Here is a 17,952-nt window from a genome sequence, read left to right as displayed (position 1 = left end):
ATGTGAAGAATTTGGCTTGATTGACACTAAATAAATGATATTAAAGTATCAAGCCTGTGAACACATAAACATATATCAAATATCAAATATTAATCTGCATTGAAAAATTCAACTGTAAAAATAATGTAAAATTATAGAAAAGCGTCCATTTGAGACATTGATTATAAAAAGAAAAAATGCTAGGAGCCTGGCTTATGTCCCTTTTGCTGCCGACTTGATGTTTGATATTTTTGATACAAACTATGACGCTGTTGTGGTCTCTTCTTGACTGTGATCTATACATTGTCCCTCCTTAAATTCATTCTGGAAGTTAATCAGTTTTGAGTTATATAACTTCGAAATCATCCAGGTTCAATTCCTTGTCCTATTTAGCATGTTAGCTGCAACTGTAAATCTCTTTATTGCACAAAAAGCAAAATGCTTGTCCTGGCATTCAGTTTTCATACAGATTGACCAATTATGTTCCAACTGACATTGCATTCAAGCTATTCTCATTGCCACACATTTTTCAAATGATTATTCAATCTCGTATCCTGCTCGAAAATTTGAATTGCCATGTTTAGCAAGCATGTTCATTCCCATCAATTTCCGTTAAGCAACAATTCATTGGGCAAGTACAAAATTTTGACCAATCAGAAAGCTCTTTACAGTGATCATCTTTTAAATAATAAATGGAACAAATACTTATTCGAAAGCTCATTGCAGAATGGGACAGGATAGAGCATTATTTAAAAAGAAAACAGTTTTGGAGACGATATTTTTTTAAAAAAAGGGTCCTTATTGAGGAAAATCCGATTCAGGGCAGGAGAAAAGTGAAATTCTGATTTGAAACGGAAAACAAGAAAACATGTTTGAGGGCAGTTAAATCCAGTTTAAGTTAAACAAAAATACAGCAACAACAAAATTTCGAAAAAGAAACATGACAAGAAAAGATATGAAAAGAAGTTATTGTGCCCAAAATAAACAATAAAATTACAGCTATCAAAAGGAGGAAATATAAATGCTGCTGAAAATCATTCAAATTGTACAAGAAACAAAAAATAAATTTTATTATATCTTATTGATATGTTTTATTGAAATGTCACTGATATTACAATCAGAAAATATCACTTTTTTCAGAATTTTTGACAAACACTTAGTGAAATTTCAATCACAAATTCCCACTAATATTTTCAGAAATATTGGCAGAGTCAATGAAATTTCAATGAATACCTTTCAATGATATTTTCAGAAATTTTGGTAAAATCGCCTAAAATACCATAATTATATTGAAAAAGGACATTTGAGTGAATGTCAAAAAATATTCACTGTCAGTTTGCTGAAATTTCAGTCACATTTTCACTGGGGTATGATTTTTGTAGAGCATATTTATTAGGAAGCCAAGAAAATTATTTGTCAGAGCAAACATCAGATCAAGACCAAAATCCACCTTGCACAAAATTCATCTATGCTTGTACTATGAGATTTTAATTTTCTGATCATGTTTACATTTTCTCTACTTTTTTGGTCATGTATTTGTCTGTTTTTAAACATCTGTGGAAATAAAGAAAACTGACATGCATGTGTTTCTTTGAATTTATATGAGTATATATTCATCCTTCCACATCAGCTACACTGACATGTACATATATTCTAACTCCCACCAATATTTCTATTTGAATCAGATAGTTTAGGTTAGTAATTCTTTAAAGGGTATTTTCCATGATGCTATAATACATGAGCCTGAAGTACTTATGGAATTGATATGGAATAAATTGTCTGGAATCCATGAGAAATTTCTGTACGGGACACATAAAACATCCCAAAACATCAGGAAACCAATGAGTCAATATAAATAGGAATTGCATAAATTTAAACAAAAATCAACATGATGAACAACAGCAAAAAAACCTAGACTCCCAGGGCACAACAAAGAAGACATATGCAAAAATTATAAAACAGGGGGAATCAGAAACAGTGACATTGAGAAAGACACTGACAAACCTGGTAAAGATTTTTCAAGGACTAATAAAGACAACACCACACGACAAAAGAATAGGAGGTTTCACAGATTCAAAAGTAGAAGAGAGTGGAAAAAAGAAAAAAAAGAAAAGAAAACAAATTGAGAGAGGTAAAGAAACAGTTTTAAACCTCTCACATAGAAGATTAACTGATAATGAATATATACTGTTAGGTAAAGGGCTAAAAGTTTGTCCCAAACCAAAATGTCACAATAAATTTAAATTAGCTGAAGAAATATTTAGTTTTTCTAGATACCTAAAATTAAAATATTTTTTTTTTTTATGATAAAGCATACAATTCAGAGATTAAATTGAATTCTTTTCATTCTAGAATTCTTTTATTTTATCACAATTAAGTCATCTTTTACACCACCTAGTGGACCGCTCCGGTGGCCTAGTGGTTAGAGCGTCCGCCTCGGATGCGGGAGGTCGTGGGTTCGATCCCCGGCCGAGTCATACCAGAGACTTAAAAAATGGTACTAACAGCTGCCTCGCTTGGCGTTCAGCATTAAGAGGTTAGTGTTAGGACTGGTCGGCCTGGTGTCAGGATAATGTGACTGGGTGGGAAATCATGCTACATGCCTGCGGCATGATGCCCCAGTGCTAGACATCACTATAAACTGCCACATTGCAGACATCATAGCAATATGACTGAAAAATTGTTAAAGCTACGTTAAAAATCAAAATCACATCACATCACATCACACTACCTAGTGGATGTGATTCATATTTAGATTTTTATATTGACACAATCACAAAAAAGATATTAACTGGTAATCATCAAAACCAATATCACAGTAGTATTTCTAAGGACAAAATTAAGTTGTTATATAATCTAATGAATGATGATAGTATACTGATTAAAAAGGCTGATAAATCAAACACTATTATTAGCATTAATCAAGACTATTTTAAAGAAGTTGAACGTCAGTTGAATGATGAAAAATACTACAGAACTATTAATGAAGACCTGTCAATAGAAATTGAATAAAAAAATTCAACATGCATTAATGAAATCGCTAAATAAAATAATTCCATATATGAGGAATTTGATACTTTCCCTCTTAACATACATACACCTAATTTCTACATATTACCCAAAACTCATAAAAACCTGACCATAATTTACCTTTAAACTATCCAAAACAAACCCATTATATCAGGTTGTAGTTCATACACTGAAAACTTATCCAAATTTATTGACAGTGATTTACAACCTATGATGAAATCATTTCCTTCATATATTAAAGATACTGCTGATTACATTTGGGCCCCGAGTGCCCAAGTGGTCTAAAGCGGTCTCCATTATGGATCACTGCCATCTCACCACTGTCTGCGTGGGTTCGAGTCTCAAATTCAGCCAATGTGGGTGTGTGAGAAAACTTGCCAGTAGCTTCTCGTGGATCAGTGGTTCTTTCCAGGGTTTTCCGGCGTTCTTCCTACACCATTAGTACTGGCCACCATGTATATCCTATCGTGTGCTGAAAAATAGTGTTAAACCCTGCAACAACAACAAAACTGATTTCATTAAAAAGTATGATAATATTATGAATTACTTACAAATAATGGGTATGAAAATGGGTAGTCCTATAGCTCCTTCATACTCTTCCCTTTTCATGAGTAAATTAGAAAAAGATTTTCTTCAAAACAAAAAGTTTAATCCGTCTGTTTGGTTTTATTTTTAGATGACATATGTATGATCTGGAACCATTCAACCAAAGAACTGAAAAAATGTATTGATCACCTAAATCATTTTCACCCAATGATTATATATACTTATACTGCATCTAGTATGCATGTTTCATTTTTAGATGTAAATTTTATAAAAATATTGATAACACTACCTCTACAAATATTCATATCAAGGAAACTAATATCCACCAATCTGTGGAATATTCTTCATGTCATCCCATGTCATGTAACAACGGTATAACATATAGCCAGGCCAAAAGATACAGACGCATTATTTCAGATGATTGTCAATTACGAAATTCATTGAATAATTTACAAACATATTTCCAAAATAGAAATTATCCTAAACATATAATTGATTTTGCACTGAACAAAGCCCATAATCTTACCCAACATGAGGCTTTAAATACAGCAGAATGTAAAATAGAGAAAAATATAATTCCTTTCCCAATGCAGTATAATCCTTCATTACATAATAGATTTCATATAATTAATATTAATAAATATTATAGTCTTCTAAACTTATTGAATGAAACCAATGTAAAATCACTTTATAAAAATAAACACATAAATTTTACTTGTTTTAAAGGCATTGAAAACAAAGCAAGTGCATTTTTGCATTTACATGTATTCTCTTCAAACTGTAATAAAACATCAAGTTTTAAACATGAATCAAATTTTGGATTCTGATAAAAAATGTTGCTAGTAGCATGAGTCAGTATATTGCAAGTTAATGAAAAAGGAAGAGTTGTTTACCTTATAGTTCACTGCAAAGATTTGTTTTAAAGAAACTAAATCTAGAAGCATTGTTCATTTCTTTCACAAGTTTTGTGACTACTGGTGACATTCATTGTGATTATTAAACGTTAACACTAAACAGGCTCACATTAGTTCTCTGGTCCATATTTCCCATTGAATCACTGTGTATTTGGCAGAGAATGGAACCTTTATCAACATTAGAATGTAGCAATGACAGGACAGTCATGTTAAGCCTGCAAATAAATTCTAACTTCAGCCGTGTTAAGCCTGCAAATAAGTTCTAACTTCAGCCGTGTTAAGCCTGCAAATAAGTTCTAACTTCAGCCATGTTAAGCCTGCAAATAAGTTATAACTTCAGCTTTTCTTTGCTGCATTTGTACAGATACTGGCTGATCTCCAATACTCTTCCAAGCTATGTTCACCCCAAGGAGTAATAAGCTTATTTCTCTTCATGGGTCAGATCCAAAGACTTGTTGTCAAATTTCATTGACTAATAAAAAACAAAATAAAAATTAATTTAGATTTGAAATAAACAGTGAAAACTACATCATGTATTTCTGCTTTTATGAATAATTTATCCATGTATTTTATCTTGTGCTTGAACTTAATTTTTGTTCTTGAAAACATGAAATAGTTTATGAAATATAAAAGATGCATACCTTTGAAACACACAATACAAACTTTGGACTTTTTCTACCAGCGTATACGCACTTAAACTCTGATATCCAAGCATTGTTGAACTTGTCATATTTTTTATCTGGTTGTTTCTTAGCATTGAGAGAAGGCCAACATTTTGGTATATTGACGTGAACTGAACAAAACTGTAAGAGCTTCCTTAAATGTTATTTTTGAAACATCTAGAATGAGACAGTACCAATTAAACAAGACCAAAAAAATCTAAATACTTCCTGTAGTGAGCCAGCCAAAAACATTTTGTATATTTGGTCTCACCATTTTATCCCCCACCCCACCCCAAAGTTGAGCCAATTTTCATCAAAGGCTTAGAAGAAATCATTCACCACCTTTATTACTTATAACGTGTCAGAAACATCCTGCAATTGGCCATAAACTCTACCAATCACAATAACAAGGTAATCAATTTACCGCTCGCAGTGTTCATAAGTTAGCAGTTCTTTAATATTTGTAATTCTATCACACTGCCATGCATCACTGCACTGGCTGTTTGACTTGTACTGGTAGACTAGTTTCTCTAATGTACTGACAAAAAATGTAATAATACTGTTTTATTCAATTTTTTAAGAATCTTTTAATTTTCAGAAGTGGTAGATTTCAACTGTAAAATCTTAAGTGTGTGTGGTAGACAGTTTTTAAAATGGTATTTGTGCCCTTTGGCCAGTAGAGTCACATGTATGGCAGGTACCCTATAAGTATGGTCAAATATAACATTTATCTCAGTCTGATTACCATTCTTATACATGTGTCAGTAGTCAGTTAAAGACAGTTCAGAAGATCTGCATAATTTTATTCAAGAGTTTTGACTTCGATTGAGAAAAATTTTCATCGACCAGATTTTTAGCATGGACAGAATTGACAACTACTGAGCAAATTTCCTTTTTGTGTATTAAAATATGCATGTCATCCCATCTCACCAGTCCTTTTACAATATCTTGTTGCCTTTCATATTGTTATTATATGTAGCACAAGCATTTTAACATTTACCGGTAAAGCATTGCATGAAGTATATTTGTAGCAGCTCTCATCACTAATCATGGTTCCTCTCAACACTAATAGGAGATGATTATCCTTTCTTGATCCAGGTTTCCTCTGGAATCAGTCTGAATTTTTTCTTTGAATGGAAAGAGTCATTTTGGTGACTGCATTGGAATGTGACAGTCTTAGTACATTTGTACTGAGTTCACCAGAAAAGTCTAAATTGTTTCTTGCCTTTGGTAGATTCAGGTTGCAAGATTGCTGACTACCTGCCAGAACTGCTAAGAATTAATACTATCTGGAACGAATTTTGGAAAGGTTTTTGTCTTAAAATTAACTTTACCAGAATGGCAGAATGCTTATTCATGTTCCTTTTAGACAGATTTTACACACCAAAGCCAGACTGACCTGTTTTATGTAACTTGAGCACATTTGTATTAAATTTTTTACCCATAATCAATTTTTAATCCTTTCCAAATTACTTTTGATCACGCATTGCTATATTGGTAGATTCAATGTACCCCAAGATTTAGGAATGTGGGAATTATTTTGATAGGGACAAACCATTTTATTTTCAGTGGTGACATGGTGCTGACCCTGAGGTTTTGACGCATTGTCTTTTAAAAACATTTGAGAGAGGGAGAGACATTATAAAATTCCTCTTGCATTATGAAATTATTTTCACCCACATTTCTTTCCTCCTTCCTCTCTATTCTCATTCAGTCATGTAGTTAATTAAACAGAAGAAAGAGAAAACCACATTAACCTACCCACCCTTCTGACAACAGTAGCAAAAATATGTGACTTTGTGATTCAGTCACTACCTGATCTTATGATTTCATAGTCATTTTCAAAAAAAAAAAATATCAGAACCTGTTTTAAAAGCTGACCATTGAATATGAAAGGTACTATTTTGTGTTTCCACAAAATTGGATGGGATGTATGAAGTTATTAATATAATGAATGTTAAAAAAGTCTTCCCCCACCCAACTTCCCCCAAAAATTAAACAAAATAGTTGACTCACTATTGCCATGTAGTGCATCGTGTATAATATTAGTTTATAAAAAGAAATGTTGAAACCAAATTAATGCTGAGATTTAATAAGTAGCTTCAAAGTAATTTTTAAAAAATCTGTGAAAATTTCATCCATTTACATTGAGAAAATTTAATTAGTTTCTTTTCTACCACTTGAATTTTACTTCATTGTACAAAACAGTATTCTTGTCATGCGCAAGCATCCATTATAATATTATAACTAATTACAATATGGGACTGATTAGTATTTTACGTTTATGGTGAAGTTAGAACTGTTTGATTATATTTTATTCTTTGAAGAAGAGGTCATCTGAATTCATATAAGATGGTCTGTTGTGTCAAACTACCCAAATAATATGGATGTAATCTTTATTTATGCAGGTAATTTTATTTGACAGTCTTGCATTGTTGTACATAATACATGAAAAGGTGAAGAACATTGCATTGTACTAGGGGTCATCTCAAAATGAATACACATTAATAACAACATGATGCCAATTAGGTTATTGACAAAGATGTAAAGTAGTCGCATAGCAAATTTTATATATATATATATATATATATATATATATATATATACACACACACATATATATATATATAAAATTGATATAACCACTATAACACACTGATATGAAACTATATATTAGTTTTCATTACCCTCTGTTTGACTCATTTAAACATTATACAGTTATCATAAAAACATTATGGTCCTATTTATGGTAGTTATTCTTAAATATTTATGATCCAATCTTTGGTACAGGTATATAAAAAAAATGTTACCATCCAATCTATAGCACAGTTATCCTGAAAAGGGTAACATCCAATCTAAGGTACAGTTATCATAAAAAAACTATGGTACAGTTATCATAAAAATGGTTACCATCCAATCTATGGTACCGTTATCATAAAAACGGTTAACATCCAGTCTATGGTACAGTTGTTGTAAAAACATTATCATCCACCCTATGATTCAGTTATTCTAAAAAAATGTACCATCCGTGTAAAATGTACCATCCAGTCTATGGTACATTTATCATAAATTAGTTTCCATCCATTCCATATTACAGTTATCTTAATAAAGTTTACCATCCATTATATGCTTACATTGTTCATAAAAGTGAGTTAAATTATAATTTGCCAATTTTGTTGTCATTTATTGTTGTGCTGTGCAAGTAGATTATCAATATTGTTGTGACATTCTTTATTTCAATTTTAGACTTGTTTGCTACTGTTGTTCCAACCATGCTTTTTTCTAATGCTTTGGTCTCTTGTTATATCAACAGGGCGTCCATCTAGAGACACACAGACGCTACCAACAGCCAAAGAACCCCAACAGATGTGTGTCATGCTGCATAAACCCGACAGGTTATAATATTTGCATCATTTTCCTTCAGCATTTATTCCACACCTTCAAGATTATTAAGACATTGAGATCTCTTCTTCAGAGTTCACATTGTGAAAAGTATGGTGATGCCCCATGTTTAAACTGCCTTCAGGTTAACCATGTTAAGTTTAGTTTTAGCTAAGTTTGTTTAGTTTTAGGCTAAGACCAACCTGTTTCCTGTTGTGCAACCATACTTGTTTCTCATTGCCAACCCTGGCACTTTTTCCCCCATGGTAAAAAAAGAAAAGAGAAACATTGCTGAAATTGATTTGTGCATCAAATGGAGCCAGTTCTGCCCAGCTCTTTGAAGCACTTAGACATTATTATTACAAATCACTATAATAAGTATCATATTTTTATACAAATTCTATGTTCCCTAATTTTAAAACCAGAGCAATAGGAAATACGTATTTGTTTGGCCTAGCCATATTAAGTTTAGCTTTTAATTAACAGAGCAAAATTATGACTGTTATTTCATGTAGAATAAATTTACCAAAAACTATGTAAATCATGATATTGATGGCAGGAAGAACAATAAATTAGTATTAATCTTTTGTGCGTTTCTTTACCTTTATTGATTCATTGATTTAGCTCTTTTTGTTTTATATCTGTTGATTTAAACTTTTTGTTATGAGTTTGTGCCGAAAACTGTGTTGCTATGTTCATAAATTCATAATTTATCCATTTCGTTGTTTCTGCTGCATTTATTCTAGAATGTATGAGGTAACATGTTTGGCCATTTGTGGATAGTGAATGAAAAAATTGACAGTATTGAAACTACAGTCTCATTTAATGATGATGTGGATGGCCCTTACAAAGGCCGTTGTAAGGCTCGTCATGTTGATGGAGTTCAGTCTATTCCATCAAATCCCTAAAATTCCTCTTAGTCATCATTACTCTCACTGAGTCAGTTAAACATTGCTCATTGTATTGTAACAAAGAAGTATCAAATACCATGGCTTAAAATGAGAAAGAAAAAAAGAACAAAGTTTATTTTCTTTTTTTTTTTTTAAATTGCAAATGTATCAATGCCTAAACAAAGCTAAGTGACTACCAATATGTTTAGCATATCAAAGCTTTAACTGTTGCCAGTTACCTTTGACAGACCACACTGAATAACAAAGCACACTTCTTTAAAAAAAAAACACGACACTGTCAATTAAATATTGCTCACTCTGTTGTAACAAAGAACCAAGCTTATTTTCTGAAGAAAAAGTAAATAATTGCAGTTTTGCCAAGACATGCATTCCAACTATGTTTAGCACATGAAAGTTTAGTCGCACTGAGTCAATGAAGCCTTAATCAATGTATAGTTGCAGAGATATATCAAATACAATGATTTAAGATGGGAAATAAAAATTAGAAGAAAAAATGCTTTCAGACTTCATACATTAATTGATTATTTTTTTGTCACGATATGTCATTGTTACCATTACAGATTAACTGTAGTCACAAAAATGTGTCCCCTAAAAGTGTCCCCTAAATGTGCCTCGGATGAGAACATTAAAACTGCCTGAATTCAAAATATTCAATTCAACCAAGAATAAATTAGAAGAAAAAAAATGCATTTGATCCAATACCCAACATTTATAGTACAATTACAGTAATCACATTATTTGTTCTGCTTAAATGCAGTATTTTGCACAGCTTTAGAGCAACAAGTTATGACTCATTATGCACATGCATTTCCAGTGAAGTTAAAGAACAAAATGCTACACAGTGATGTGAAATGAAATGAGTTTATTAACATTAAGCAATCAAAGAACAAGACTACCAAGGTTTGTAAGCATTATTTCTTTAACAAAGCTAGTACCATTAAACAATTTAGTTGCAATGCAGTTCACAGTAGATTTTAGTTTTCCACAATGAGTGAAAAATACTCATTTAGGCAGTTATAGTGCATTTGTCAACCTGGAAGAAGCTTATCTTTTAGGACTTGTATACAAAATGCTGAAATCAGGTGAAAAAGTCTGCATTATGCACAGCTAAATATGTTACCTTACATCTACTACAAAATGTATACGAGTATTTTTGTAAAAACAAAAGTGTGTATGGTTGGGTGTTACTTACAATAGTATATAAAAAACTTTAATAAATAATCATTTTATTAAAATGTGAGACTGCTATGGGAAAGGGAATATCAGGACTTTAAAATATATTTAATAATGGATGTAATTGTTTGAGAACAGTATGAGTAAAATGTTGTGAATGGCATTGGTTCTGACAATTTATTTTGCTTATAAAAATTACATCTTAAGTCATTTCATTCATCTAATTTGTTTTGTATATTTCAGCAAATCTACCTTTGATGGGTGAGAAATGTAAATCCCACAGCCCTCCATGTGCAATGTATTGCATTCACTGTCTGTCAGACCATCACAATCGGGTGGTTTGTCCACTGCATGGTCCATCTAGACCCCCATTTGGTGAGTCACAGGAATTACTTTCCCTACCTTTGATGCATGTATAGATGTATATGATAATTCTCTTACAGTATAAAGCTGTTCAACAATTGCTTGTCAAGGGAGAAGGAAGACTCTGCGGTCACTTTCCTGACAGTGACAGTATCAACTATTGATGTTTTGTACGAAGATTTACATTTTTATATATTTAATATACACCACAGAGGTCTTGCTATGATTTTAAAACTATGAGTCCTGGACTCCCATTTTGGTAAAAGAGGAGTCCCACCATCAAAAGTTGCAGTCCCTTCTTTCCTACAGAATCAACACAGACGTGAGTGCATCTATGTTTAGATGGAGAGGTTTTCGTAATGTAATCACTCACTATAATATAGCTTCATTACAACAGTCCATCGACAGGATCGCAAATTTATGGTTTATTTATTTGTTATGTACTTGTAGTAATTTTAGGCAATGGTTAAATAGTATCTGATTTGCTGGGTTTTTTCCACGCATTTTCGCAAATACATGTCAAGTCAGAAAATAGCTCAGACTTAAAGCGCATCTCGCAAATTCCACAACATAGTGTTGTTCTATACGTTTCTAACCTACATAATTTGCAGTTTAAAGTTAAGTATTTAATAAAATAATGCCTTGTCTTTGCTTTCAATGTTTTGTATATTTTTCTGAAAATATTTGCCCGATGATTTACAAAAACAGACGATCAAATATACTGGTACATCGCAAACTTAGCGAAGTCCGCCATTATTTCCCATAAGGCCTACTGGTTCACTTACAGTTTCAGACTATTTTTTATAATGAAATAGTGTACAAAAGGCAGCTAATATATATCCAGATCACCGATTCTGATCTTAAACCACATGTTTTTTTTTATTATCATCAAATGATATCATGCAGGAAATTGATTGCTGCTACCTTACTCAGAAAAGGGTTAATGGTCAATCAGCTATCAAAACATTTGCTTGTGAATGGGCAAGAGTTTGTTTGTCAATGTAATTGATATCAAAACTAGGCCTAGCTACTGATCTATTGTTGAATACATTTCGCTACAACACTAGAACTAACCGGGCTAAGGCGATGGGCATTTTAGAAAAAAGTATGGCTAGTCAGTGTACCTCTTAAATAGCTCTTGTTCATCCATCAGAGTGATACTGAATTTTGCCAATCCAAGTAAGGACTTATTCCAAACACTAAACTAGGTATCACACACTTTCTTACACGTAGCTAGTGTCCTATCCGAATTATCAATTCTAGCAGCTTTAGCACTCTTCTGAATCTCGTTACAATCTTCATAAGTGTGCCGTTTTACCCCAACATACTTATCCAATTTATGAAAGGCATTTTGTCTAATTCTTAACATGTCTTGATTCTCATGCACTACTTATTCCGATACATTTGGAAATGAAAACAATAACGAAAGTTAAAGTTATTTATTTTATGTACTTTTATAAATGACCACATGTACATCTCTGGGTCTTTCTGACTCTGAATTCAATCACTGTAAATATCAGTACATTTTCCCACCTGGGCGCCAGTCAGAGCCTTTGAAACTGCCACCCAGTTGTTGCATCATGTTCTTTTTGATGTACTCTTATAATGGCAACATGTATGTACATCAAGGGGTCTTTTACTCACTGAATTCTGTCATTGTAAATATCAGCACAGCTAATTGATCAACACATTTTCCCACAAAGCAGGTGCCTGAAGCAGGACTGGCAAGTCTTTGAATTTTGCTGCACACCTATTACATGCGCACGGAGGACTCCCACCTCAGTGATTTTCTGCATCCCAGATCAAAATACGCGTAATTAGGCATTTGGGTGTCATCTGCGTACAATTGGTGAGACAATATATGACAATCTATGACATTTGAGAGTGGCTGATTGTATAGAATGAAGAGAATAGGTCCAAGAATAGACCCGTGTCGAACACCACAACATAGATTAACTTGAGATGAATCATTGCAAAACTAAGTCAGTTCATTCTTCAACATGATGGCTATTCTGTTTCACCCTCAGGTCAAGGTCATATTAATAGAAAATTTATATTATGGTTTTGGTTAAAGTTGGTCATTTGCCTATATTTTCTAGACCTCTTGGTAGACATTCTTCCTATTTGGTATCCACTATTATGAAGCTAAGGCAATTCATTCTGTGTCATTCTGGCATGGAGTCAATGTTACATTTTTAGAGAATTTGGTATAAGATTTTGGCATGAATATTATGAAGCAAAGACATATTGTTATATGACATATTTACTTACTCTTTGAGACTGGAATCAAGGTCAGAGTCACAAACATTTGTGTTAAAGTTTCAGTTTTAATTTTATTTTTATTTGCTTAAATTATTTATTTGGCCCAATATGAATTTTCTTCAAGCTTCAGGTGAATCATTTGTAGCCTGAGACAGTACAAACATATATACTTGCCCATTTGGCCTTGAAGTGAGGGTTACATTCATAGAAAATGTGGAAAGTTTTTAGTTCAAGAATTTTTTATTTGCATATATTTACTAAATTCCTTGATATATTTTCTTCTTCATGCTTCATATGAATCATTATGACAGTTCGCATGCTATTCATTTGGACTTGTGATAGAACTTTTAGGACTATTTGGGATTTAATTCACAATGCTCTAAGTAATTTATAACTTTTTTCACTTTGTATTCTAGGGAAATAAATTATTTGTTGAATTTTTACAAAACTTGTTGCTTTTCATACTTTTCTGTCATATAGTTTAAGACCATAAGAGTCAAAATAGTAATTATTGAACTGTTATAGACATGTACAAGACATTCAGATCAATACATTATCAATACATAATAAAGCTTTCATAAAAAGAATAGTAACGAACCTATGCAAAACATTACGGATGAGTAAATTATACCACAGTCATATCAAGAATAGTAGTGAACCAGTCATACAACAGTCATATCAAGAATATTAGTGAACCAGTCATTATACAACATTCATATCAAGAATAATAGTGAATCAGTTCTATATAAAGCATTAAAAATGCATACATTATACATCATTCATATTAAGAATAGTATTGAATCTGTATAAGGCATTCCATATACATTGAGTACATTATACAGTATTCTTGTAAGTACAGTAGTGAACCAGTCCTGTACAAGGCATTGCAAGAAAGTGTACTAGACAATATTCATGTCAAAAGTTGAAGTGGAACAGCGAAAATGCATTACACTGTACATTATACAGCATTTATATCAAGAATCATAGTAAACCTGCATAAGGTGTTACAGATGAATATTATACACATTCATACTGAGAATAGCAGTGAACCACTCCTGTATAAGGCATTACACTTAGGTACATTATACAACATTCATATCAAGAATCGTAGTGAACCAATATAAGTCATTACAGATTAATACATTATACATTATTCGTACAAACAATAGTTGTGAACCAGTATAAGGCAATACAGATGAGTAAATAAAAGTACATTGTTTTCAAGAAGAGTTGTACTGGATTAAACTAAATCATACAAATTATCTCTGTTATTTTATTGACTTAGAGCATTCTTAATGCCTCCGGATGAATCAGCTGACTGTGTCAGTTCCATAGTTTGGCTCCAGATAAGCAAAGCTTTTCTGATACAACTCAGAATTTGGTTTAGGTAAATTTAGATCAATGTTTTAGATCATTCTTGGTTGACATGTGCCTTCATTTTCCACAAAGTGAAACTTATTTGTAGGGGAATCAGGAGATAGCTCATTTTTTTGTAAACTTGTAACCCTCTTTGCTGTTCTCTGTTCACAAGGGTTTTGAAAAGGTTTATTCATAGTGTATCTAGATAGCATCAATAATAAAATTACCAAAGCTGCTTTCTTTTGAAAGTTAATTTTCTGCATCGGATTCATCATTACTCTTAAAAGAACAGCAGTGTTCTAGATGTGACATTGATATTTGGCATTACTGAGTAATTGGCATTACTGAGTAGTTTTTTCTGCTTTTGAGGAAGATAAGATTCCATTTTGTTTTTGAGATAAAAAAGCAATGAATTTACATTTTTATTTTAACAATTTTATCATGTTGCATTTTCAGGATCAGAAGAAATTGTCGATCATGACACTAATTAGTTTTTCATTTGGAGACTGTTCTGTGTCTTTTCTTTTTAATATTACTTGCAAGTTTTCTTTTTCAGCTATTTTTCTGACTCAACTACATATGATGTTATGATGGTATATTTATAGAGAAATGACTAGGTGAAGCCCATTTATAGCAAATTGGGAGATTAATTATTGAATTACATTAGCCCATTTATAGCAAATTGGGAGATTAATGATTGAATGAAGCCCATTTATAGCAAATTGCGAGATTAATTATTGAATGAAGCCCATTTATAGCAAATTGTGAGATTAATGATTGAATGAAGCCCATTTATAGCAAATTGGAAGATTAATGATTGAATGAAGCCCATTTATAGCAAAGTGTTATTTTATAGAAATAGAAAAAAGAAGTGCTGAATCAGAAATATTACGATAGTTTAATATGACAAAGCCTTAAATCCCCATGTATCTAATAATGAAAATTGCTTCTGCAATGAAATTGAAAATGCAAAACACTTTTTCTAGACTGTTCCAAATATTCAATTCTTATAGATAAAATCCTATTCACACTATTCTCACTCTTTCAATTAAAACATTATTATTTGGCAACCCTATATTAACTGCAGAACACAACACACACATATTTCTTGCTGTGCAAAATCATAATATGAACTCACAACCAACTGAATTTCATTTAATTAGTTTTTATTCATTGTTATGCTTTGTATGTAAGTGTATGCATATTTCTTTTAAAACCATTGGTACTGGCATCAAAATCTTTGATGTTACAGTTTCTTTCTTGATGGGGAGGCAGTGCTAATTAGCTTATGCTTTCTACTGGATCCCCAAATCATATGTTTGTAATTGCATTTGATAAAGTTTGTCAAATAAATATGGTTTAAACTAAATCCCCATTTTGTTCACAGGAATTCATTCCTTTATTCACAGGTCTTATTATCCAGCACTAGTTGTGGCTGTCTCGGCATGAAATGACCTAATCATGTTACTGTATCGTAAATGATGAAATCAAACCAAACCAAACCATTACTGAATTCACAGGTCTCATTACCTAGCACTAATCCTGGTTACCTCCTCTGTATTGAACAAAATGTTTGGACTGTTATACGGATCTACTTATCATTTCCATCCTATCTCATATTTTCATGTTTTGTCTAAATTTGTTAAAGTATACACATAACAATTGTGCATACATGCACATATTGTCTTTGAATAACCTTGAGAAATCAATGATTTTATTTAGTTGGTTTTCCACTGTTTCTCTTGGCAGGTGATCATGTCTATGGTGTGTTTGTAGCAGGAAACCATGTGAAGGATTTGCAAGGTGATCTGAAAATGACTGGAGAAAAACAAGTGAGCTTGGCAGAAATTGCAGGCATTTTCTCTAGTGATGCAAAAACACTTGTTAATGTTCTGACATCCAAGTTCCCTTTGGTATTGGGAGTAAGGTAAAATTACTAAATTTAAACTTTTTATGAATGATAGTTAACAGATATTCAAGCATAATTTACTTAGCATAAACTATAATAACTACAAATTAACACTTGAAAAACATACAGCTATAGCGTTGCTTTTCCATCACTTCATAACATACATTTCTCTCAGCAGTCCCCTGTATTTTATATTAATCTCTATAATATCCATGTATTCATTTCCTATATTTGTAATTTCCTTTCTTTTTTCTTCTTTTAAAAATCCCTATTATATGTCCAAGTTTCAGGGAACAAGCATATTCTAACTTTTTTGGCAGTCTTTTGTCAAAAATGGATAAAACTTAGCAGGTAATGATTTGTTATGCTGGGTATAATCAGTACAATGGAAAATGGATAACACAGGACTTCAAATGATTTGTCCTGCTGGATATACTAAATACAATAGAAAAAGGAAAAAAGAGGATATGAAATGATCCACCAAGCTGGATGTACTCAATACAACAGAGAAAGAATAATACAGTCAAACCCACTTATCTCGACCTCGGTTATCTCGACAACCCGCTTATGTCGAGCGTTTTGGTCCGGTCCCGAAAAAATTCTTCTTTGTTATGCTATTTTTTACCCGCTTATCTCGACCTCTGTTAAGTCGATAACCCGGTTATGTCGGGCATAAGTTTCGGTCCGAAGTAACATGTGGACCCGCTTAATTCGACGAAATGCAACTTTTTAACGTCAATCTCACAGAAATTGTACAAGAAATAGTCAGCAAAAGCGATCGATTTTCAGGCACAATTTTGGTCCGTTACGGCAGTAGTCACATGTTTATTTCATATTCTTTCTATTTTTGGTTCGTAAGAGTAGCTTAATCGATTAGTTTATTAAGAATATATCATGTTCACTACATAAAATATTCAAGGATTCACAAAGACAAGAGTGTGTACAAATTACAATGTAACTTTATTTTACGAAAACGCAGAATCTTAGATGTCAGCTACATGTGTATTTTATCATTTCCCTTTTATTTCTTAAGGTACATTTCAGATATGAATTATGTTCCGAAGTACATGTATACAAGAAACAACAATCAAGGAGATACAAGTAATGAAATATTATGTACATGTACACATTAATAATCAATGTGCAGACGGAAAAGTGCTGATCGGCTGAATATTCAGGTCATGAAATTGCTCCATATGCACGTAATATCATGACGATTTATTGTATAGCATTTTATGACAAAATAGCCAAACATGTCAGCAATATTTTCAAAATATCTAGGAATTATAAACTGAACATAATGTAGTGGAAATACAAAAATATACGGTAAAATTACCTACACGTACATGTACAATAAACGCATACTACATGTATATATGAATAAAAAAATGAATACATGTACTTTTTTCATTTTGAATCTATACATCTATAAAACACACAAGTACATAAACATATCATAATGT

At 32.2% G+C, this 17,952-nt stretch overlaps 1 protein-coding gene across 1 annotated transcript in view; it reads left to right on the top strand.

Annotated features, from left to right (window-relative positions):
- The window catches only part of LOC149779215 (uncharacterized), a 76,434-nt gene that overhangs the window by 41,471 nt on the left and 17,011 nt on the right, over positions 1-17,952 (top strand). Inside the window, exons 10-12 of the mRNA XM_089939784.1 lie at positions 8,445-8,526; positions 10,840-10,971; positions 16,330-16,507. Coding sequence (XP_089795910.1) covers positions 8,445-8,526; positions 10,840-10,971; positions 16,330-16,507 — 392 coding nt within the window. The remainder of the gene's footprint in view (positions 1-8,444; positions 8,527-10,839; positions 10,972-16,329; positions 16,508-17,952) is intronic.

This window comes from Sinohyriopsis cumingii, chromosome 17 (genome assembly GCF_028554795.1).
Source record: "Sinohyriopsis cumingii isolate HCF-2022 chromosome 17, ASM2855479v2, whole genome shotgun sequence".
NCBI classification, from domain to species: Eukaryota; Metazoa; Mollusca; class Bivalvia; order Unionida; family Unionidae; genus Sinohyriopsis; species Sinohyriopsis cumingii.
This window is presented reverse-complemented; position numbering and strand designations above follow the sequence as displayed.